Here is a 23,214-nt window from a genome sequence, read left to right on the forward strand (position 1 = left end):
GCCAGCTGGCTCAGTGCAAATCCTTCCAGCTGGACCTTGCACCAAATTCTAGGCCCATTTATAGTACCAGCCAATACAGGGGCAATTTTACCACTTTTCAAAGTTAGGAAATCATCCAACAGATGACAGTTCAGCGCTGCAGATTGACTAACTTACGGGGTGGAACAGACGGACTCCGGTTCGCTCTCTTCAGCAGCACTGGTGTAGAACTGGAGCAGTTCATCTTTCATGGACAGCTCATGCCGCAGCTGAGAAACCTACACAAAGAAACAGCTCCCAGATCAGTAAGCTGATTTTCCAGACACATTTTTAAGCAAACTCACCACAAATTAGCCTGTTATTCACTCTCCAGGCATCATCTGGGACTAAATCAAGAGTGAAAGACTGAAACAGACCAGAACCATTTCTTTTATTTCTTAGAAAGAAGGGAAAGTGTACCTTTTAAAGTAGCCACTAAATGATTTTTTACTGGTCCAAATATACAATTATTCACTGTTATTAGACATGTTTATTTTTTACCTTCTTTAAGATGAGCAATCCTGACTCACTGTTGCATTAGTCTAGATTCACATGCACAGTAATGGATATATTGCAATGATACAGCAAGAAATTAATGTGGCACACTCAAGCCAAACATTGCATTTATTCATTTTGTGTGATGACTGTCACCTTCTGGCATGGATGCTGACCTTGCAGGCCTCAAAGGCTGACATTTCCTCCTCTCCAAAAGGCTTTACATAAAATTACTGATATGCTTGTGTAGTAAGGGTACAATTGTGACTCAAGTGCGGGTTGAGCTGCAGAACACCACCACAGAGTGGGAGGCTGCTGTTCTGAGGCTGTTCCAACAGTGAAGGTTGCAGTCAGTTTCCGGGATTTTTTTGCTCCAGTAAAGTAGTTTGTGGGATTCCCATACTTAGCATATACATACATGAAAAATTAATGAAACATCCAATGTAGGTGATTAAGATTCCTTGTAATTGTGAAGTCTACAAATGTAATCTTTGTTACTTTATATTGCAATTCTCCAAGAAAAGGGTTAAAAGCCCAATTAGACAGTAGCATTTACACAACTTCACAGCTGTGACTTAAGATGGCAGCAGCATAACTGACCAGACACATCCATTCCCTTCCACTTGCACTGCAAGACTTGGCCCTCAGTTTGCACTTTCCCATGTAAAAAATGCACAGTATGTTTCTTTTTAATAAACTTCTGCTTTTCATATTGTAAGCATACTTTTCTTTGTAGTTATTATTAGGAAAAAAAACAGAGAATATCAATTACATAGATTTGAACTCCATTTTCATCGAACAAAAGAGCAGATGCAATCCAAAAAAGCACTTGAATTGTTCAGAATTTGAGGCAAACAAGGTCATTTACTTAACTATGACTGTTCTGAATAATGAGAAGTGCTAAGGCACCAAGTCCTCCTGAGACATGGGTTCTAAATAGCAAGGGGAAAAAAACCATCCCCATCCAATCACATTTTAGAAAGCTATTAAACAAAATTTGTGCATTAATTTGTGGAGGCTTGCTTTCTCCATTTCAGGAAGAGCGAAAATGCTGAACCAAAAATAACGATTTACTTCCCTTCGGCACATTATAACTCAGCCTCTTTAAGAAGCAAGAATTCAGATGCTGTCTGTGGGTGTACACTAGATCATCTCCAGCTCTTGCTACTGTTTTTTTTTTTCTATGAATTAAAAAGACTGAGGATACTATTGTTACTGCCATTTCTGAGCATTCCAAACCTCCAAAAGGGCGAACAGTCAGAAAGGTGGATCTTTTAATGGAACAGGACCTGAAACAATAGGCATAAACTGAAACATGGGTGGTTCCTCCCAAACATCGGGTGCAACTGTTTAATTGTGAGGGTGACTGAGCACTGGCACAGGTTGTCCAGAGAGCTTATGGGGTCTCCATCCTTGGAGATAGTCAAACACCATCTGGACATGGTCCTCAGCAATGGACTGCAGGGGGTCCTGCTTGAGAAGCAGGTTTGGACAAGATGACCTCCAAAGCTCATTTCCAATCTCAATCAGGCTGTGAAACTGTGAAACACTCACAGTAACTTCCAGCAACCCCTCCCTACGATGCAGCATTTTGTGGTGTGTTAACTTTGGTGAGCAGCTAAGCACCCACCTGCTGAGCACACTGTCTGCCCCATAATCCCCATAGGATGAAGGAGAGACTCAGAAGCTCGGGAGCAATAAAAACTTCTTGCTGAGACAGTTTAATAAGTGAAGCAAAGCTTCCCATGCAAGCAAAGTAAAATAAGGAATTTATTCACTGTTTTCTATCAGTAGGTGCATGTTCAGCCACTTACTGGAAAGTGGGACCTTGGCACACAGAACTGTCACTTGTGAAGACAAACACCATAACCATGAATATCCCAGATTCTTCCTCCTTTCCCTGACCTTCTATTGTTGAACATAATAATATATGGTATATAACATCCCTTTGGTCAGTTTGGGTCAGCTTCCCCGCATCTTGTGCAGATGGTGGACAGAGTGAAGAGGAAAAAAAAAAAAAAGCTGGGGAGGCTGGCAGGGGCACAAAGGAAAAAGAAAAGAACCTGGTGGATGCTGTGCAAGCATCACTCGGCAATAGCCAAAACATTGTTATCAACACTGGTTTAGTCCTAAGTCCAAAGCACAGCACCAGGTAGGCTGGTGAAGAGTATTATCAGCATCCCAAACTGACCCAGTACATATTTTCACACTGCAAAACACTGAATTTGTTTTATGAACAGAAATAGCCTGTTCTACATTTTCACAAGCCACTACCACATGTGTCCTCTGGAGCTAAGGCTGCCACGTTACTGTTGCACAATCTTGGTATTGTTATCCAGCAATAGGGACTGAGCCCTCGCTGTGCATGGGACAAGGCCCACGACATCCACAAATCAAGCATGGTGATAGCTCATCTCTTCAGGCTTCTAATTGCCTCTGCTGGCCTGACAGCTTTACTCAGCTTCAGAACTAATTAATGAAATAGCTGTACCTATCTTAAAATAATTTAATTAGAAGATAAAACTATCTTCACCCAGAGAACAACAGTTTAAAGACCTGGAACCTAATTCAAAGAATCAATATTTACTGAATCATGAACAACTGTTTCAAGAGTAGAGCTGACTTGCTTTTCCTGACAGCAACTAAGTACTTAACATGTTAGAATTACTCAAAAGAAAGACACCCTGTTATACTGTATGCAAAAAGCACACATACAAGTACCAAGTCAAAGAGCATTTCTGTCTTTACAACATTACCTTCTACTCTTAATAGACCAAAAGCAATTTCCATTTTTTAAGCCATTGTTCCAGATTATAATTAAACTTTGTCCTTTCCTCTCACTTTACACAGAACAAAATCAAACCTGGACTTTGGAACCTGTGATCATCAAAACACAAACCCTGACAGGTGACCTGGAACTTGAATAACACGTCTAGAGGGCTGCATTATCCAGAGGTTAACACAGGTTTGAGGTGGTGTTATTTGAGGACTGACTGCATTGGAAGTGCTGCCATTTTAGCTTCAGAAACATAGGCCAAAATACATAGAGGAAAAAGAAGTAGAAACTAGGCAATTTAGAAAGATTAGGAGAAGCTAAAAGCTAGTGAGCTACTCCATCCTGAATACAATTCACATTGTGCAGATTTACAGTTTACTTTTCTTTGATATTGAGCTCTAATGTCAAAGAAGACAATACCGAAATGTAGGCAGCACCATCTCAGAGAAAAGGAACATGGAGCTGCAGCATTCTTACTGAGCAGCAGATAGACACACTGTAACCGGGGAACTACACTCTGCTGCTGAAAAAGCAGACACCCATCTCTGTAAAGCAAAATACTTCACAATTAAGAACTTTTCTTAGTATGTTTATGCTTCTAGAATATAGTAGTGAAACAGTAAGCTGAGACTGAAGTGTCTGTGCCCACACTAAAGGGCTTGCTTCAGTCCACTCACCTTTTCTCCTCTAGTACAACAAAAAATCTCAGTTACAACAGTTTTTACTGAACATGATCACAGCCCCTTCTTGAACTTAGCAGTGCCTAAGAACACAAGCTCAAAAGACAAACCCAAGAATCTGATGCACTTTGAACAGGTCTTTATAACTTCAACGTGTATCTATCAACGTGGCATGTTGCCAGCACAAAGGGAAAACTCTGCCTGCTTAATGGAATAGACAGAAGGTTTTGTCATGACAAAGGTCAAAGAGATATAAAGCTAAATTATTCTTGCCATGAGACAAATACGGATATAAAGCTAAATAATTCATGCTGTGATACATATACCAATAAAACCTTAATTTTACACCACACATCAGAAATAATTTGTCCCTGTATAACAGAAAACACAAATCTCCCAGAAAAAACATTTTTAGGCAATTTTTACAGAATTTTAGAAGTATCAATTAATTTTGTTTCTCTTATCTTTTTCCCTTAAAGACAGTTGTCTTAGTTATAACTGTTCTGTTCAAATATTCAAAATTCAGTTTTAATAGAAAATCTGCAACCTATTAAAGGCAGATTTTCAATACACAGAAGTGTCATGACTTTAAAGTCTGATGAGCTCTGCCTCAAAAGCATCAGTTTCTGAAGGAATCAAAATAACAGTGTGAAAGAGGGGTGTTGACAGAACATATGGCCAACATACCAAACCACCTGGTAAGAGGCTTATTTTTGGTGGCACATTTCCTAATGCTGCTCCTCAGTCCCTCTAAATAAAAACAGATGTGGACAGAGGCAGCCTGTCCCTGTCCTCAACCTTCCACAATCAAATTTTCCACTCTGGATGGATGATATCAATGCACAGTCCTGCTCAGTCACCTTGCACATACCTAGTGCATGTCATACTGACCAACACACAAATAAATTGGTCTGCCTCATGATGGGACTTGGGCAGCAAGCAACAGCACTCCTTTGGGAGAAAACAGAACTAGTTTTCTATGCCAAAAATGGGGGGGGCCACATCAAAGGATATTATTTCATTGTGTGTGCTCCACCACCATTTATCACACATCACTGATCACTCCATCTGCACTTTATCCTTTATGTGAGATGTTCATAATGCAACATCTCACACCCCTGAGCAGTGTTAATTATGAACCATTTTAAAACTTTTTACTCCACTGTGGTTCATCGTTCTCTTGCTCTCTGTCTTGCTCAAAATCACATACAGGTGGGATTCAAAAAGCAAGGCTACTGCCTCAGAATAGGAGAAATGACATTGACTCCTAGCTCATTTATTAAGTTGGAGTTTAACGACAGTTGTACTTACAGCTAAAGACCTGTTTTAAAGCACAGGTGCTACTTGAAATGATATAAGCCTTCTGGTGTGTTTTATTGATCACACCAATGTGTGCACTCCCAGCCCAAAAAGTCAATCATCCCCTGGAATGCATCAAAAGTAGCATGGCCAACAAGTTGAGGGAGGTGATTTCCCTCCTCAGCTGTTCTCTGGTGAGCACCCAGCTCTGGAGTCCTCAGGATAAGACAGACATGGAGCTGTTCAAGCAGGTCTAGAGGAGGGCCACAAAAATATTCCTTCTCCTATAAGAGATGGCTGAGAGTGTTGGGGTTGTTCAGCATGGAGAAGATAATGCTCTAGGGAGACCATATTGCCTTTCAGTGCTTTCAAGGGGGTTTATAAGGGAGATGGGAACAGACCTTTTAGCAAGGTCTGGTGTGATAGGATAAAGTGCAATGGTTTTAAACCAAAGGAGAGCAGATTTAGACTAGATATAAGGAAGTCATTTTTTGCAGGGAGGGTGGTCAGACACAGGAGCAGGTTGCCCACAGCCAAATGCATGGACAAGGTGAAGCTAGAAGGAAATTCCCCACATCACTGCATATACAGCATTCAGGCACAAAAATCTTACCTCTTCTCTGATGTGTTCTACTTGCTCCTCCAGGAAATCATTTCTTTCTGTCAGTGATTTATTCTTCTTTAACAGTGACTGGCCAATCCGAGCAGCTAATTCTAAGTCCCGTTCTTTCTGTGAAGCATTAAGAACAGAAAGCCAACTTCAATTTATATTTTTTTAATTACCAAAGGATCAGAGGGAGGGTAAAATTGCCTTGAAATGGAAGAAACAAGCACTTAACAATAAAAAGAGTTTTTCCTTCTGTGAGGGTTTATTTGTTCGGGGGGTTTTGCTGATTTTCCTTTTCTACTCTCACATATATTGTATGCATATCGTGCATACGTATCTTGCATACAACAGCATTATTCAGAAATGACTGACCCTCTCTCAAAGCATTCTTCAGTTTCCACTTGGTCCACCTACAAATAAAAGGCAATGAGCTATGCAGGAGTAGAAGCCAGTTCCACCACAACGAACGATCAGCTCCTATTTTTGTGTATGCCAACCATTAGTGCTTTTGTATAAAAACAAATCCTAACTCTTTTCTTTTTGCAGATGTCCCAAACTACATTAAGTGGTTACTCTCATGTCATGCTTGGCCTCTTCCTCCCCCTCCTCTATGAGCACAGTACTGGAAATCACCTGTCTTGACAATTCACCACAAGTACAAAAAAAACCTAGGAGATTATCCTGTTGATGACATGTACATAAGGATGTCTCAGCCTTGCAGAAGCTGGTACATGGGACTGTAATCTGCTTGGGAGAGGATGACAAACTGCATAAAATTTTGCACTGTTCATTAAGCATTTCTATTTATCATTTTCTTATTTAACTACTAGATTTTTTTTAAGAGTGGTATAATGGTGCTGTGGTTAACTCCCTAGTATACCCTTAGTTCAACACCATTTGAGGAAGAATTTTCTCCCTGTCAGTGAAAATACTGTTTGGAGCTTACTTACTGCCCCTGACTACCACCCAGATTTTATGACTAAATGCTACCTTCTGTCATGTGTACGTTAATAACAAAGCCTACAAAACGTACAGCTACAGTTCACATGGATTTGAAGTCAATGAATTTGAATGAAGAGGCTTTCATAATGGAAAAAAAAATTATATAATAATCAGTAAATAAAAAGAGAGGTGACTGATCAATGCTGTATCTGCAACCAGCATTTTCCAAATGGTTTCTGAAGGTCAGACTTATATTTGCATTAAAAGCTATGGGCATTATCAAGCCATAAAATCTTTATGTAATCTTACGTACAATCTTTCAGAACAATAGGTGCCACTAAGTTATCCAAAACATGTTTGGACATATTTTAAGCCAACTTATTGTTCAGTAATTTGGCTCACTTCATAAATACTGAGTGGAAAAAATATATTGCTGCGGTTTTGACTTCACAGAGGAGGAACTATCAAGCAGCATTGTTTTTTAACTTCCAATTTGAGGAATATAAGTCCATGTCCAGGCTCTTCAAATAACGTCCCCAGTCTTCCTACCCAATTTTTAGCAATTCAGCTCTAAATTTCAGTTTGGGGACAGGTCTCTTACTAACACAATGCTAAGGAACCAATTTATTACAGCTATATTTAAAAAAATAATACTGAGAAGTAAGACACATTTACACTATTATTAGAAAAGGATGAGAAAGTAGATTCATGATGAAACCTGCTCCAATTTTTACCACATACCCAGGCAGGCCTGGTGCCACTTCCTTTCCTTAGTTTCAGGGCTATAGGCACAGATTTCTGAAATATCTGCACACATGCTGTTTCAAGATCTTCTCTTTCCTATCTTCCCAAATGCTGCACCTTTCAATGTTGTAATGCAAGCACCTGAAGCTTGCAAACAGGAAGGACAGACAAGGGATGGCTTTTGCTTTTTTTCTCGCTCGTATGTGTGAAAGCAATAGAAGGAGTTAAATTCTGTAAATGGCTGTAATCTCTTATGATAACCATCGTGTGGAGAACAAAGAAAGGTGCTGTAAGTGCACCTATCCCAATGAACAGAGTAATTGCATTGGAAATGATGGTCAAACAAAACAAAAAGGCTCACTGAAAGTATTTGTTTTAATAAAGTTTGACATGTTATACACACCCTTATTTTTCCCTTCCAAATATCCAGGTAGGAAAGTACACAAGAAACTTTAAAACACTGGCTCAGCAAGTCCTTCAAGCATTGCTCCCATGACTGTGATGCCTGGACCTACAGACATTTGGCTACAGGGACTCAGGGGAGGAAACAGTTTGGCAGAATGCTGCCATCATTACTAGAAGGAGCCACAGACCAAATGCAGTAAATCTCAGCCAAACAAGGCAAAGGGAACAGGGCACAAACAAGTTAATAGACTGTTACTACAAGGTGTTGAATTATTCCAAGAGAAGTCTTTTGGGTAACACATCAGTTTTAACAGGTAATTTGTACAGAGGTGTTTGAATGGGTTTGGCTCAAAGCACAAAATACAAGACTGTACTGCATTGAGGGGTATCCAGAACAGGTAGGAGATGTGAGCATTCATTCCCATGCTTGTTTTCTTGCAGAATTAGAGGAATAACAGACCACCCAACTGGCTAGAAAGACATCGTTTTTGACACTGCTATTGCAATAAGCAAGCAATTGAGTATAAAGGACTAAATTGCAGTCAGCCACGAAATAATACAATTGTAACAGCTTTCACCTAAAGAATTACTCATAAGCATTCTTCAGAAAATCATTGCTTAAGTTTACTGCAGAAATACAGCTGATTTTAGTCCAACAATTTATCATGATTTTTACTGAACATAAGCATAGCACCATGACAGTTGCTTTTTGACATTTCTTGAGTGCTAAGGATTACAGGAATACCAATTTCCATAATAATTGTATAAAAACCCCACAAACAACAATCAAATCAACCAAATATAAGGGAAAGAAGGCAAATGCAGTACTAGGTATTTTCTCATTTTGTGCCTATGTACTTCTCTGGAAAGAAATTATCTGAACAAATTATTATGAAAAGAAGTCTGTGAGCTTTTTAAAATTATTTTCTGAAGAGAATATATCCATCAATAACGATACTCTCAGTTTTACATGTACTGTAAAAATATGTGTCATTTTAAGATGATTCCTTCTCCTCCTCCTTCATTAGAGCAAACATTTGGCCAAAAACAAGTTACATGGCCTCAACTGAAAAATAACCAGAAGTAATGAATCCATTTGACTGAGGTAAACAAATGATCTTTATTTTGAAAGAATATTTAGCTTACCAATGAGATAAAGCGTACATACACTTAGAGCCCTTATTCTTCCACACTGAAGGACAACCTACCAACAATGTTTATTAGTGGTACCACGTAATTTCAGTACTACTTTGTCACACTGTGTACAGGTCCTTAAACAGATGTAGTACTTGCCTCTTCAAGAAGACGTGTTACAGCATCTATGTCATTGTATGTTTTAGTCATCTGGCCCACTCTTTCAGCACATAAAACTGCAAAGAAATAAAGCAAAACATAAATCAGATAGGCAGTACCATTGGGGGAGGATCAGAGAATATTCTGAACTGGAAACCACGCACTAGGATCACTGAAGTTCAACTCCAATCCATTGCAAGAAATATCTTTCTAAGTTTAGATGTGCTTAAGTTTTCATCTAAAGAACTGCTTATGTCAACTTTTGGATGAGCACATCAAGAGCTAAAAACTCAAAACAAACAAAACAACAAACAAACAAAACTCAACACACTCCCCACCCCCCTGCCCTCAAAAAAATCCAAGATTCATGTGATACTGGTAATACAAATGCTCCTCTTGTTGTAAGTACTTGCTTTTGTCAGCAGCAGAACAAACTTAAAATGTTAAAACTTTCGTCTCTGAAGAACAGTATCTTGAGTGTATTAAAAAAATAATCAGGAAGTCAAAACAGATGTTCTTAGATATATGATTAGGATTCCATCTGTCACCTACTCATTGCATGACATGCAGTAGCATTACTCCACGAATAAGCAACTCCAATACTGTTAGGGGCACTGTTCATCAGAAAGTGACTATGTCATAATAAGTTGACAAGAACTGGGGTTTATGGTACAAGACAGCAAAGTATGCATGCAAAACAAGAAATGGTTTTGGTAATACCCAGCCACACCACAGTGATTACAGTATCACTCATAACAAATATTACTTAGACTGGTTGAGATTGTTAATCATTAAGGTGGAACCAGGAGTTTTGTCAGACTGAAGAAAGTATGAGGAAGTTCAGTCTATCACCATAGGTGATCCTTTAAGAAGCTACACTGACTTATCTAGAAGTCAACAAGTTTTTAAAAAATTCACCAACAGTCACAGCAAACAACAGCACTTTCTGCTCTACCCTTCTATTTTTTTTTTTTCCAACTACACTTTTTCCTCAAACCCTGTAATTCTGGGAAAAAAGGACTGTTAATTAAATTCAGTGGATCACACGGACTATGAGTTAGCTGCTGTAGCCTGAACTGCTCTTCAGGGGATTTACCCTTGGCAATGTCACTTAAGGCTCCGTCTGGCAGATAAGCTAATGTTGTTCTAGTGCACACTAAGGCGGGGGAAGAGACAGATCAGGCCTAATAGGATTTATATAGTGAGGAGAAAAAAAAAGCAGAACTGTACAGTAATATTGGCAGGAGACAGTTTGTCACACTAAGGAAACAACACTACCTAATTCATAAATGCACAATCTGCATATAAATAAATATACAGCTGATCACTACTAAGGTACATTGATAATACATCAAATGCAACATTACTTAGATATCTCTTGAAATGTTGGAGGATATTTTTCCCAATTTAAATACCAGAAAATTGCTTAAATTATGGCAAGAAGTTGAATTTCTTCATTTATTTTCCCATTTCTCTAATTCTACCTTTGCAGATCACATCCTAAAACATTTATAATATTTATTGACATGAGTAGTGCCAGTGAACTCCAAAGAATGCGATACAAAAGTATTCAAAATATAATTGCATTCATCCAAATAGTAAATCTGCAAGTGGTAACAGTAAAAAGTTTATGCTTCAAAGTAATAACCTGACAAACACAACATATCAATAGAAAGAATAACTCTACCAGTGCAGAAGCAAAAACACAGTACATCTGTAAACTACAAGCTATATTACCCAAAAGCAGACTAATAAGGATTCCACAGGAAACAATGCAGTGACTTGCAGAAAGGGGTTTAACAGAAGTTTTCCATAAAAACTTCACATAAAAACAGAAGGTATAATGTTCAGAAGACTATTCATCCACACACACAAACTGACATCACTGTAAACTCAACTTTGTTTTAAATATAGAAAGTTCATAAGTCATTCTATAAAACATCTATGAGAAACCCTGACGCCAGCAGGTTTCCAATACAATTGCACACTAAATAGTTCCCCTGGTTACAACATTCCATCACTGCTATAAAATAATATTTGACATTGTCATTAGAAGCTCATTTAAATTCTGTACCTAGCACTAACAATCGCCAATGAGCAGGACTATGGCAACCTCACACCATCCTGATTCAGGTAAATGTATAACCTTCCTAACAGCCAGGCTCATAAAGGATGGTGTTCCCTCAGACAGAATAAAGTCACTCAGCTGGGAGAGTGATAAGGGTTGACTGTATGGATACTCCCTTGGTTATTCCTTCAGAATTTACCATTTAATCTTTAACCTGGCAAGGCAATACCACAGCATTATAACAACAGACATTACCAGCAGCAAAGTAGAATCTGGTCACCAACAGCTTTTATATCTAGAAATTTCCATCAAAGTTCTGTTGGTGATTGTCAAAACAGATCTTTGTACACTACTCTGCCAGAGTAAAAGGGTTTCAAAGCAGAACTTTCCTTTTATGATCCTCTACATCCAAATAGAAATAAATTTCAGTAGACCACATATAATAAAATCTGTCAGTGAACTACTGTCCATACTACTACTACTTACATACAATACTGTGGAAACACGGAGCTACTAGCTAAAAGGAAGGATTTTCCTTTTGGAAGGAGGGCAAACTTGCAAAAAGGTGTTGCTTTCAATTACTCAGAAATCAAGGCTTGTGGGAAAGAGAAGGTGAAAAGTAAGGGGAGAGTGGAATCCAGAAGCATAATTAAAAAAAAAATTCCAAAAAGTGTCTAAATATCTAGTTATTCAGCCTCCACAGACTGAGATAACATTTGGCCAATTCCTAGTACAGCAGTTTTTATTTCTTTAGTGATCAAAAAAATCGATCAGCGAAAAAGACAGACTATTTTGAAAAAATATTTAGAGGTGTTATCAGTGAAGTATGCAGTGGAAAAATACCCCCCACAGGTCACATATGTAATGGATCCTGTATAGTAGGTTTCTAGCCTGATGGAGTTTCTGATGAGTATGAGAGCCTGGTAATGCTGCTGTAAAGATAAAACAAGAGCAAATGAAGGACAGTGCCTTGTAATGCAAAACCTGCAGTGCCAAATTACTGACCTCTTTTTGCTCACTCACACATCAGTAGTTTTTTGCTTGAGGGTGAGAGGGAGCACTGTGTCTAAGTGCATGGATGCATGCAGGCAACCAAATCAAACATACTTTGCACTTCTCAGCTTATGGAGAAGGCTGATAGACAACACAGAAAGAATGAATAATTTTTAAAATTCACGCATTTTGATAAGTGCTTTGAAGCTAATGTCACAGATCCAAAACAGGAAACAAAGAACAGAGAAAGCTCCCTTCACATTATTTTCATGACAGCGCTAAATACATGATACTGGGGACACGCAGTTCAAAGTATTTGGGGTTGTTTTAGAGCCAAACACACAAATGGACAAACACTACACAGAGCAAACATTTCCTCTGCCTTAAAGTACCTAGCACCATCCTAAAGCCTGCAAATTTATTGGTAACGACATTCCCGTGTTTCCCAAAGTAAGTACAGCTGAAAGGATGTACCCTGCATTTAGTTCTTGTCATCTAATTAACGAGCACTGATTCCCAAGCTGAAGATGCACCAGGACATGGAGGAACACATGCACTTTTCTGGATTGCTCCCTGAAAGTCACCTATTCCAACAAGTATGCTACTTAGAGTAAAGGATGTTTGCAGGAACAGGAGACAGCCATAGAAGGAAAGGGGAACAAGAATACCACTATTGGCAGCTTCTGTAATGAGCCATCACCTGCCAAACAAAGGATTCAAATAGAAGGAGGAAAAAACATACATCACCAGTGCCAGTAGTCACAGGTATCCTCAGCTCCTGTTCCCTGCATCCCTCAACACATAGTCCCTCTTCATTTTTGAGACCTATCAACCAAGGATAAACTAATGAAATAAAAGAGCTGCAGCTGCTGAAAAGGAAAGCCCAGCTCTCGCTGTTCCTCTTCACATATATTTCTAACTACTGGGAAACATAAGAGGGCTAACATGCCACTGTAAAGTTTCACTTTTGGGGCAGATAATATTGACCTGTATAATTATAGAGTCTAACAGGGAAGGCTCTAGTGCATGAAGATTTCCCCACTACCAAAATTTACTTCATCAGAAACTTCATCAGGGGAAATTAATACTTTTCACAAACCACTGATCTCTTGCCATTTAAACATCCATGCTTCTTATTGGCAAGGTGGCGGTAGGGGACAGTGATTTTTTTTCCGTAACAGTTCCCTACCCAAAGCCTTTAACTATGGCAAGGCCTGCTATATTCTTGCTCAGTCATGACAAGCCCTGCCTCACAAACAGCTTCTGTCTTGCCCCCCTCTGCTCACAGCTCTGTCCAAACATACACCAAAGATACAATGGCAAGGGCATTGCATCCTGAAGGTTGCACATGGACAGAGCACACATGGCAAATCTGACTGAGCCGTGCTCCCTGCTGCCACCTGGCACATGGGAGCCATCAAAGACCCTGGCAGACTCAGACTCCTCAGCTCTCGATAGATTCATTCCTCAAAGGCTATTTTTACACTCAAAGGACAAAGCACCCATTAAAAATTACAGTTTCAGTTCCAGAGCCACTGATAGTTATGCTCTGGCACAGGTTACTGTGAGCACTACATCAACTTGAGCCAAGCACATGTGGAATTCTGAAACTGCGCCATATTAGGTATATCACTTTTCAAATAAACTCAGGAAAATTAGACCTGAAATATGCTGTCAGCTGTTACTGATTTTTCACAGTTAAAGATAAATATGGTATCTTCTCCTCCAATGCAGAGGTGTTTTTGACAGCCCTGGCTAAGCCAGGGCAGAGGCTTCAGATCTGCTATTGCCTGCCACATTTGAGACAGCCCTAAGATAATACGCACATCTAAAAATTTTAAGATACTACCGTCACCAGAGCTTGAAGAATGTGCTTCTGAGCCACACCTTACTAGAAATCCAAATCCTAATGGAACAGCCCAGCAGTTCCCCCAGCCTCCCCCAGCAGTCCCAAAGCAGGGAGCAGGCCAGTCGCTCCAGAAGGCAGACGGGGAGGTCAGCGGTGGCATGACCCAGGTTAAAGGGATAAGGAGTGGTCACAGCGTGCCAGCTGCTTCACAACTGTCAGGTCACACTGTGAGCGAGCTCTGTGCAGGAGTCTGGATGAACATGATGCTATGAGAGATACACACTCAGACAATCCAATAGATTTGTTTTTTGTCTTATTCAAATGCTACAGCATGGCTTACTGTAATCTCAAGGGCACTGTTTGCAAAATAATCTTTTAATATTAAGCTACAGCCACTGATTCTTCTGGAAGAAGAGATTTTATCTTGCTGTTTAAGGCTATGGTTTAAGGAGTGTTTGTTTACTGCCATTTCTCTCATATGGTACTCAAATAGCTTAGCAAATGCATTATTAAAGCCTTACATACAAACCTTTGCTTTGAACTTGAACACAGGTTTGCAAAAAAATCCCCAAAAAACAAGAAACCACAGCTTTTACTTCTTTTCTAAAGCCTCTGCCTGAAACCTCAGGCAGGGAATAATTTCAAAGTACTTCCTTTAAGTAGGACACGAACTTCATCAACTTTTCTAGTGATGAATGAAAAATCAAGTTAAAAGAAATTTCAAAAAGAGCATCAGACATTCTATTAGCATAAACAGATCAAATGTGGTAACTTGGAAAATGCAGACACAAAGTGAAACTAGGAAAATAAGAAAAAAAGTCTCTGGAGAGAACACCTTAATTCTCTTAATTTCCTTAATGCATATATCATTTACAGACATGGCTCAGGATAGCTCTTCTCTTAAAATTTAAAACTTTTTTTGCAAGATTTATTACTACTAGCCACTGAGTTACTGTCTTGACATTCTCTTCCATTCATTTTTTTGTCAATAAATGTCTAGAATGCAGTCAATGTAACTAATAAATGTGTGAAAGACTTAAATCAGGATCTGGATTGTACATCTAAAATGAAGTTACAAGCCTATAAGTCACACATTGTCAGCTGTCTCCTTTCTGAAATATGTGGTCTTTTCCTATTCCAGCTCTTTGGGAGGGAATGGTTGTGCCAAAGCTTTCAAGAATGGCTCCTCTCTATCTTTTTTGCTCTAGCTTTCACAGATTCCAGAGTTCTGAATGGTCTCCATTGTATTGTATTCTACATTTTCAGTCAGATCCAGAGGGCAGATCCCTCGAATCAGATGCCTGGAGCGTCTGATTTAAGATTTTAATTGTGATCCCAAGACTTTTTTTTTTTATTCAACTGGAGACAGATTCTTCTCCTGCACTTACTAAGTGCTTTAGATAAATAGGACTTTTAAACTACTACATTAGTAAATGGATATGGCTGCCATCATCAGTCCTATGTAGGTAAGAGTCTTTTCCTGTCCCAGCTGCAAAAGCAAGAATCAAAACATAGCTCCCTTTCAGAAACAGCTGACTCAACAAATCACTAATCAAAGGAAGCTGACAGGTTGTCCTTTCACAGCTCAGGTTCCTTTATGAGGAAAATCTGAGAAGACACTATCAACAGATATCCCTGAGCAAAGTTTCACTGCAGTCAGCCCCAAGGCCAGCTTATCAAATGAAAAGTAAACATAATGCTGTCAGGCAACTTTACAATTCCAAAGGTGCTTTCCACTGTCATCAAGAGAGCTGACTGCAATGCTGCCAGGCATAACGTTAGTTCCATGACAAGCTCCAGAAACAGCACTCAGGGGAGTTACAGCATCTAAACGTTGGCACAGAGACAAACCTCACTACAGCAAAATTACTACGGAAATAACAGTCAAGAAGTGAGTACACATCCTGCATATGGAATAGGCCAAACAGTTAAGGAGTCTTAATGATACAGTTTTTATCCTCTTCTTTTCAATAACTATAAATGGTTGAAGTGGAGCATATCCTCTGATTTGTTGTTTCTGGTACCAGATTTGCAGCCAGATATAGCTAAAATGTTTCCTTTGTTCAGGATGAAAAGGCTACATGCCGGTGTTTCCATCTGCTTTACTTACAGAATGGATTGACTCACCCATTCTTCTAGAGAAATACTACCCTTTGCAAGTACTCCCCCGTGCAAAGATACATAGAAATACCATATATAGGTTTGTGCATCTGTATCTCTGCTACACTAGAGTGTGTAGGCGATATGAACACATAGGTGGAGAAGAAAAGGCACCTTTAGAAGACATTTCAAACACATACTGAGCTTTTGAGAGGAAGGCAGTGTAGAAAGACAGGGCTAAATTTATCCCAGATAGAACTCAAATTTTTCTTCCCCCCCTCCAAAATCAACAAGAGCTGCTTCAGACTGTTAGATCTGGATGAAAGGTAAAGTCAGCAGAAAGAACAAGAAGAGCATGATGTATGCCTCAGTAATGATTCAATTGTTAAAATAATAGGAATAAAATACAAAAAAATGTCAGCTGGCCTCTCTTGATAAGCTTCCTCTCCATCCCAATCCCCACTTTTAAATTTTCTTTTTATCAGTATTTTCTTCAGCACCTTTCTTTTTTACATAGACACATAAATTGGAAAACCAGGTGGGATATTTGATTGTGAAGGAGTTTTTACAGGAAAATCCTATGCAATGGCATTCAAAGAGCATGGTTCATTCACCAAGAACTCTGGACACAGGAACTGTTAACCACGAGATGAACAAGGATGTAAATTCACAGCACGTCGCATTTTCTGTGCTAACAATCCTTCAAACCATCCCTACATCGGCTTTACAATAGTTCATTTGGAAGTAACAATTCTCTACCATAAAACTACTACTTCAGAGAACAATTTACAGCACATTAAATAACAGGAATGGGGCATTCAGCTTTTGCTACCTGAAACCCTGAAGAAGGTTACCAGATTGGCTGGAAGCAGCCCTAGGATAGATACCCTCTCTATTCAGCAGGTGCACGGGAGGATTTTCAATGCATGCACATTCCCATTTCCATCTGAATGGGCCAGTTGCCCATTATTTCCAGAAAGTACAACAACATTTTTGAGCTGGTTTTTATATTGAAAATTTAAGTCATAAGACACCACGCTTGGATTATTTCTGTCTATGCGCTTTCAAATTCATGGATAAGCACCAAATTACTGCTCTGTTCTAGAAGGACCTGCTGGGAATGACAACCTAAAATATACAGTTTCATAAGACACACATTTTGTGCATATAAAAAATGCACTACAATTCCAGAGGGAGAAGATTTCCCAATTTCTGTTTCATTATAAAATAGGTATGGCACAGCCTTCATCTGTTGATCATGCCTTTCTTATTTAAAGAAGTATACAAAAATTAAGATTTATCTTATTTAGATATTAGACAAATACTTCATCCAGACATACTGGCTACACATGTAAAACACAGAATTTTGTCTATTTAATCCACAAATATCACTCAAATCACTTGCAGGTTGCCAAGTACTACCATGAAAGATTAAAAACAAAAGGTAAAAAGTACCTTCTTCCAAGATATCAAGGCTCTGCCTGCTAAAAGTGCATTTCCTCTCATTTTCCTTTTCATAGTCATATTCATAACTTTCTTCTTCGTTTACTGACATTGCTGCAATTATCCCAGATAGACATGAAACGATGCCTGAGTCTCACAGGCGACGGGAAGTCATTCCCTCGGAGGCTGTATCTTTGGAGAGAACAGAGCAAGGTCTCCACAAAGCAGGATACCATCTTTCCTCACTCACATGCTCAGCCAGGGAACTCCGGAGAGACTGAGTACTTGTCCTTAGTGCAACAGCTTTGAGTTGTACAGATGGGGTGGAGGAGGGAAGAGACCATCTGTCTATTAATTACTAGAAGGTTTATGTTGCTCCTCAGACCAGCTCTGACAGTAGCCAGTTTTTGCTCAAAAGCCTCACTAACATATTTCAAACAAAGTCAGTGGGCGGAAAGACCCTCCCTGACACTCCTCACATGAACAAGGCTCCCTCTCCTCTGCCCCTGCTCTTTTGAGTGAAGTGGTAGCTTCCCACAAGTGTCTCAACACGGAAGTCTGACCCAGCCTCTGTCTGTCACACCGGGAGAAGGGTGTGCACCACACAGAGTCATAAATCACCTCTCACCTTGCCCAATGCAGCAAGACCTCACTGGAGCTGTGAACAGCCTGAGCCTGTGCACACACAGCCAATCCCACCCAGGAGGGAGATCTTCATACCCAGGGCTATTGTGCAGTACAGTCTGACTGCAGCACCCACCACACACTAGAACCATTAAGTGAAGAATTGGGCTAGGAAAGGAGCTTTTTTATTGCTTATACCAAGGAGAGATTACACTGGTAGAAAGAACTTAAATGACATATCCCATTAGCTGTCAAATATTGTGGTTTTCACATTCATTTTTCTCTTCAGTCTGCTGTGGGATCAGAAATACCTCACAAGTCCACATATGGCACCTGAAGTGAATTTTCAGGGGTTCATGCATCTCTTCTTTGTTCAACAAGAAACAAATCTCCTGTGTTCAGACCTCTTTGTTTCCACCAGGCTGTGTTTGCTAATCTTGACTACACACACAGGACAGGCTAACTTTCTTATTTAATTTTTGTAGCCATAGATACTTAATGTTTGCTAGGTTGCCTCCCTTACTTGCAGTGGCAAGCAGGTGCCCTTTGCTGCTAAAGCATTCCTATCCATGTCACGGGGCAAAGCATTTGCAGGCAAAGTGGGGGCATTGCAAGGCAAAGGCACCTCACCATCCTCAGAGGGGACATAGCAGATAGGAACAGACAGACAACATTACACTACAAGCCAGCAGAACGTAACAGTTTGGGTCATGTAGGAACAATTTCACTATTACCATCTCTCTAGTGGTGAGGCAAACCAGTGGTGGGGTAGTATGAGATGGGAAGCAACTACTTCTACACAATAATGATAAATTATTCTCTTCTGTTTTAAACTCTTGATATTTACATGCAAACAATGCAATAATGATTATATAAATAACACCCAAAGGATATGAAATACATGTAAGTGGTTGCTGAGGGAAGAAACACTGATTACTGAACAAAGATTTTGCCACCCAAAGCAACTTGATCTTTGACTGCCAAAATTTACTGCAATATTCAGCAACAGCAATAACCTCAAGAACTCAGGGGAAAAAATAGGATTGTCTCTTTCTCCCCACATCATTACATTAAAATATGTAATTTTAATAATAATGAGCACTGCTTCTAGTTTCTGATGCTTAGAGCTTTTGTGTCTTCAGTTCTTACCTGTAACAGTGAATCAACTCTTTAAAAAATACTTAAAATCAGACAGTAAGGGTCTTAAATACCTACTTGCCATTCAGTGACCATTTATCACCTTTCAGTAATAGCTAGAAAATGGAAATTGAGAGAGTAACCAAAACCGTAAGTCATATTAAAAGAATGCAGGAAGCACCTTTTAAAGCCTAGGGAAAGAAAAGTCCACCCCTGTCAAACATGCTTTGGTTTTAATAATCCTGCCAAGCAGACAACTACAGCTAAGTATCCAGTTTATGAGGGACACACTGAAAGCAGGCATGTTGCTGTTCAAAATACATGACAATATAAGGAGAGTAATTGAATATTCCCACAAGCTGGCTTCTGAACTGTGACTAATATCAACTTGTACCACACAGGAGGACTCTGACGTTCAAAAGCTGAGAGAAAGTGTTGTAATTCCTATTTTGATATCAGCACATGATAAATGCTGGAGCAAATTTATAATGGGTGGAGAAGGAATGTATGCCCCACCCTCACACTATCAACACATTTTTCATATATTTTGCATTACACCCCCTTAGCAGTGCAGGAACATTTACTTGCTAAAGATTACGAGGCAGGTTTCCAACCAACACCAAACAATAAGCAGCTATGGATTAAAAAAAGAAAAAAAAAAAGCAGCTATGTTGTATTTCATTCTGAAAATATACCATCTAAACTGGAAAGATTCAAAAGAGATTTTTAATATTTCCTGCAAACACATACCCAAGGACTTTGATGGTATACTAGAATGAAGATTCTTTTTAATGTGTTGTCACTGGGAAGTAAATTTGCTGCATTTGCTGCAATCCCCACTCTGAATGAGGAGGCTTTACCTCCCATCAGGAAGCTTGTTAAGGGGGCTGCAGTGCTCCGAACACACTCCCAGTACAACAACTGCACCGAGGTACAGAGAATATTCAGCAGCTCTGCCATGAAACAGGAAACACACAAACCAGGAGCTAGTTTGAAGAAGGGCGAGGCTGGACACAATACAAACAAGCCCTCCTATCCTGACTCATTATTTCCAAGGAACTCCAATGTATTCAAATCATTTTAACTTTCCTTTATCAATAAAAATATCTAACTTCTGCACAATTAACTGTTACTAACAATGCTGCATCTAGAACAAAGAGATTCTCTGTAAGCCAACAAGTCTAAAAACAGCAGATGAAATGGGAGCACTTGGATTTAAATATGCTGATGAAGAAATGTGGTATTTTGGGATGGGCTCTTCAGGGAGGGAGATAAATTGGTTATTGAATGTGTGCTTTCTGTTAATATGTACAGTCAAGCAAAGTTAGCTTGTTCAAACTTTTAGAGGTTTCATGTTTCCCACTCTTTCAAAATCCCACACAAAATATCTTCTGTCACTCAGCCAAAAGGACAGCATGTTACTCTTGCAGAAAGGGAAAGACATTGAATTACTGGGAAAACACTTATCTAGATACTTAGCAGTTGCACAGAATAAAACCAAAAAATATCTCTATGCTGCAATGTGTGTTGCCTTATGTAGCTTATGTGACTTGAAGAAGAACAGGGAGTCAATGAAGGAGTAAAGAGAAAGAAGTGGCAGGGCAAAAAGCAGAAAACCAGGAAAATGGTATCACAATTCTGTGCATATAAGCAAGGTTCAACTACATTTGTCACTTATAGAGATAAAAGACATGGGAGCACAATGAGATCAACCTGAATGAGCATTTTAGCTGCATACCTATAGAGCAAGGGCTGTTTCAGAAACTGCATGCTAAAGGCGTTCATAAGATTCTCCCAGACTTCAGTAGCATACCCAGTGCCAGCATCCACTGAGATTCAGAGTAACACCAGGGTTACTCTGTCCACAGGGATGGACACAAAAGAGGCCAATGTATGAGGGAGATGATGGGTCACCACACTAACATAAGCAAGGCAATAATAAGTAATCACTTGTAAGAGATCAAGTTAACAAGATAACATTGTCTACTATTGTAAAAAGAAAGTTAGTGAGCTTGCTGGTGATTATATCAGTGGAGTGGAAAACAGAATAGAGGAGAGAAGCTCTAAACAATAACTGCAAACATAACAGGTGGTAAAAACATTTCAATGTGAGTGGGAAGAAAATACAGGAAAGGATGCTGGAACAAGATGGAGTGGCTCAGGCAAACTCCATCTGGTCAGAAGGTTCAGCACGTGTAACAAACCAGGCACACCATGGGTCTGGCAAGGGAAAAAAAGGGAAAGACACCATTTCCTCCACAAGAAATTGCAAAAACTCAGGGCCAATGAAAGGAGGAGGAAAGATCCAATTGCACATTCACAAAGTCATCTGGAATTGTAGGCAACTGAACTCATGCATTGTTATAAACTGTTGAGCTAGAAATAAACAAGTAATGGAAGAAACCAAAGAAAAGTAATTTTCTCTAAAATCAGTCTGGATTTCTGTAGAAAGCATTGTTCATTAGAAAAATATTGCACTAAGAGAGAGGCAGGGAACAACCATATTCAGAAAAATTTCTGTGAATATACACTCATCTTTTTGTTTACTTGTTTGGTAGTGTGTGGGGGTTTAGTATAATGCTTTTTTCACCCAAGTTGCACACAAGATTTTTAAGAATGTATTTTTTTTCTATTAAAAAAACCTTAGATGAACCTAGACTTTTATACTGTTATCTTTCGTAATAAGAGTAGAAAAGTTTCAGCTTTTCCTCTTTATCACTGATTCTGTCCAAGTCTGCTATAAAAATAGCTACTTTCCCACTCAAGTACAGGCCCAGCTCTTTCCTCAGTCCACCTACACAATATACTTTGTTAACACCAAGTAAGGTGACAAGTCTCACTCACATTATAAAATATTACACTTGGAAATGTATGTAAAAAGCATAGTGTAGTAGTTATTTATAGAAGTTTCAATTTATTGTAATGTTAGTTAACATCAGTAATTCAAATAGAGTGTGACATTTTATTGTCTTTTTCCACCTACTCCTACCAAAAATAAACTCTGTGAAGCACCTTATGTAAAAGAATTAATTAATTATTCCAACCCTGGAAAGTCTTTGTAAAGACTTATAAATTGTAAATTTTGAGCATTTTTTCTTCTGCAAGATATTAAAAAAATACCACTACCAAATGCAAGTTGAAAACATCATTACTGTCAGTCAGTACAGAAATTCATTACATCTGAGGCAACGGTGAGTTGCTGCTTCACCTATTAATTTCAATAATAGCATTAATAGTTTACATCCTGATATAATTTTAGACTGCCTTTTTTTTTCTTTGAAGAACAAGAAACCATTTGCTGTTAATTATTAAATAAAGGAAACCAAATAAAGTCATAGAAATCTGAGTCCCAGAGGCTCTGACAAACAATGTATGAACAATTTAATCAGAAAAATAATTCTGTACGATATTACCCTGTGAAGATTCCTATTAGTTTTAATGTACCATCCACTATTTTCCAATGTTATATTTATAACAAAGAGTGAACTGGGTGGGATTCAAAAGTGAATGCACACATACATCTGGAGAGTCCACGTATGGCAGAGAAATTGGCTAACTGTGCCTCAATTTGTCTTAAAATAGATATTCAAAACAGGTCAGCTGAGCTGCAACTGCCTATATCACTATACTGAATGTAAAAAGAATCTCAGGAAAATTACTCTGGTATCAAAAAACACATGGCAGAAAAATAAAAAGCCAATCAAGAGGCAGGCATCTCTTTTAATATGTCATCTGCTTCAG

The 23,214-nt window shown here is 39.0% G+C and overlaps 1 protein-coding gene across 5 annotated transcripts in view; it reads right to left on the minus strand.

The window, feature by feature from the left end:
- TRAK1 (trafficking kinesin protein 1) overlaps positions 1-23,214 on the minus strand; it is a 125,757-nt gene that overhangs the window by 30,478 nt on the left and 72,065 nt on the right. For all 5 annotated transcript variants that reach the window (XM_066556178.1, XM_066556169.1, XM_066556187.1 and 2 more), the window contains 3 exons: positions 9,260-9,336; positions 5,882-5,998; positions 157-257 (listed from right to left, as the gene is read on the minus strand). In XM_066556178.1, coding sequence (XP_066412275.1) covers positions 157-257; positions 5,882-5,998; positions 9,260-9,310 — 269 coding nt within the window. In that variant the 5' untranslated portion in view covers positions 9,311-9,336. The remainder of the gene's footprint in view (positions 1-156; positions 258-5,881; positions 5,999-9,259; positions 9,337-23,214) is intronic.

This window comes from Molothrus aeneus, chromosome 1 (assembly GCF_037042795.1).
Source record: "Molothrus aeneus isolate 106 chromosome 1, BPBGC_Maene_1.0, whole genome shotgun sequence".
Taxonomy (NCBI): Eukaryota; Metazoa; Chordata; class Aves; order Passeriformes; family Icteridae; genus Molothrus; species Molothrus aeneus.